This window comes from Salpingoeca rosetta (assembly GCF_000188695.1).
Source record: "Salpingoeca rosetta unplaced genomic scaffold supercont1.1, whole genome shotgun sequence".
Lineage (NCBI taxonomy): Eukaryota > Choanoflagellata > Craspedida > Salpingoecidae > Salpingoeca > Salpingoeca rosetta.
The window spans coordinates 2,403,488-2,405,490 of NW_004457740.1; the positions used below are offsets into that span (position 1 = coordinate 2,403,488).

Here is a 2,003-nt window from a genome sequence, read left to right on the forward strand (position 1 = left end):
CAGCCTGCTTCGCACTTCCGTGGGCCCGGACGGTGCCAAGGGGCTGGCGGAGGTGCTGAAGCATAACACAACCCTCAGCGAACTCAAGTGAGCCGAACCCAGAATGGGTTGCATGAACGCCCTCTGTTGTAACGTGCACGCGCGCTTGTGCAGACCAATGCTTTTTTGTTCGCCACCCGCAGCTGACCATCGTGTGCTGTCCTCCCTTCTCCATCTGTTTGCACGCGCTGACAGTCTGATTGACAACGCCATTGGGGATGAAGGCGCGGTGGCTTTTGCGAACATGTTGCAGCTCAACTCAACCCTCACTACGCTCGAGTGAGTGAGAGCGAAACCGTGCTCTCGGTTGCGTGTCCGTGTGCCATTGCGGTTCGATCGATCTTGTGCTTTGTGTGGTATGTGCGTGCTTTTGTTGGCAACGCACCCCATGCGTCACCCCGACTTGAGTTTAACATCTTGTACAACTGCATCGCCCCCTGTCCCGTGTCGTTATGCCTGGGCCTACCTGTGCGCGGTTCTGCGTTCACATGAGGTGAATCAACAACAAACAACTTTCGTCCATCACGTTTGAGTCGGTTGGCTTGTCTGTCCGACCTCCCTGTTCCTTTCTTAACCCTCGTGCCCATACCACGTGCCCATCGATTTGCTCACAGCTTGTGGATGACATCCATGACCCCAGTCGGTGGTGCAGCGCTGGGGGCCGCTCTCGATCAGAACCGCACACTGAAACAGCTCTGGTTTGTCACTGGCATCGCAACCCATGCACAACCAGCTGCTTTCTGTGAACAGTGTGACCTGTCACCACCCTCTGTGCACAACCATCTCACAGGCGGGCATGCTTCTTGCTTGGCTGCCCCTGCACACCTAACACCCCGCCTGACCCACGCACACCATTCTTTCCTTCCACCCCTCCCCAAACACGTTGACTGCAATCGCTGTACAGGATTGAAGGAAACTCGACCGCCACGGCCCGTGCCTTTGGTGCCGCCCTCCCCGTCGACCGAGAGATTAGCACACCATGGTCCGTCAACGCCGACCCCATTCCCATAACTTGATTTTTCGACCACCCTTATCTGCGCACATACGTGTGTGTGTGTGTGTGTGTGTGTGTGTGTGTGTGTGTGTGTGTGTGTGTGTGCGTGCGTCTGTGCGTCTGTGTGTGTGTGTGTGTGTGTGTGTGTGGTTTGTGGCTGGGATTTGTGCCTGGTTTGGGGCTGGGGTGTGTGTATCTCACTCGTTCCCTTTCCTTCCTTCCTTACTCACTCATCCTCTCACCCCTCTCACATCTCGCTCGCCTGCTTGTATCCCGCGCTTCCCGACCTGTGGTGTTTGTGCCGCATTTCAGGTACAATGACGATGAAGGTGAAGTTGCCTTCAACGAGGCACGGAAAGAAAAGAAAGAACTACTCTCCAGCACATACGGTGGGCCAGAACAACGGCAAACCACTTTTCTTCACAGCACACAGCAATCGCGGGAACATCCACGCACCGCCCGCGAGCAGTGTGATGATGATGCTGGTACGCCTTAGCTCCTTCATCCGCCAAGGCTCAGGATAATCAGGTATGCACACGCACGTATTTGTGGCTGTGTGTTGTATTTGCAGCTGTGCAACATTGGTGCTCACGCTGTGTTTCGCCCACCCTCGATTGTGTGGCCAGCAGCAGTAGTCGTAACTCGCTGGGCCATTCTTGCAAGCTGAAACGAGAAGTGAATAAGTGTCATATGCTCGACAGCACAGCCGCCTTAAGTGTGTTCCTGTTCCCTCCATTCCGTTTGCCAGAACCTCGTTTATGCTCTTTGGTTGATTTGTTCACTGTTACCTGATGTTCTTCTTCACAACACACGCTTGTGATTGCATTTCGTTCCCCTCTTGCTGGCTCCGAAGGTGGTGCTGGTCTGCCCTTTGGTGATTTTCTGTGCTTCGTTGAGCCAGGATGGCTGTGCACGCCACTGCATTGCTCCGTGTATCACAAATTCACCACGTGGTAAACAAAACAGCAAT

The 2,003-nt window shown here is 54.5% G+C and overlaps 1 protein-coding gene across 1 annotated transcript in view; it reads left to right on the forward strand.

Moving 5' to 3' along the window:
• Positions 1-1,529, forward strand: part of PTSG_11604 (uncharacterized protein) — a gene marked incomplete at both ends in the record, with an annotated part of 13,961 nt that extends 12,432 nt beyond the window's left edge. The window contains 5 exons of the mRNA XM_004999022.1: positions 4-87; positions 235-318; positions 654-737; positions 944-1,021; positions 1,346-1,529. Coding sequence (XP_004999079.1) covers positions 4-87; positions 235-318; positions 654-737; positions 944-1,021; positions 1,346-1,529 — 514 coding nt within the window. The remainder of the gene's footprint in view (positions 1-3; positions 88-234; positions 319-653; positions 738-943; positions 1,022-1,345) is intronic.
• Between the last annotated feature and the right edge of the window lie 474 nt (positions 1,530-2,003).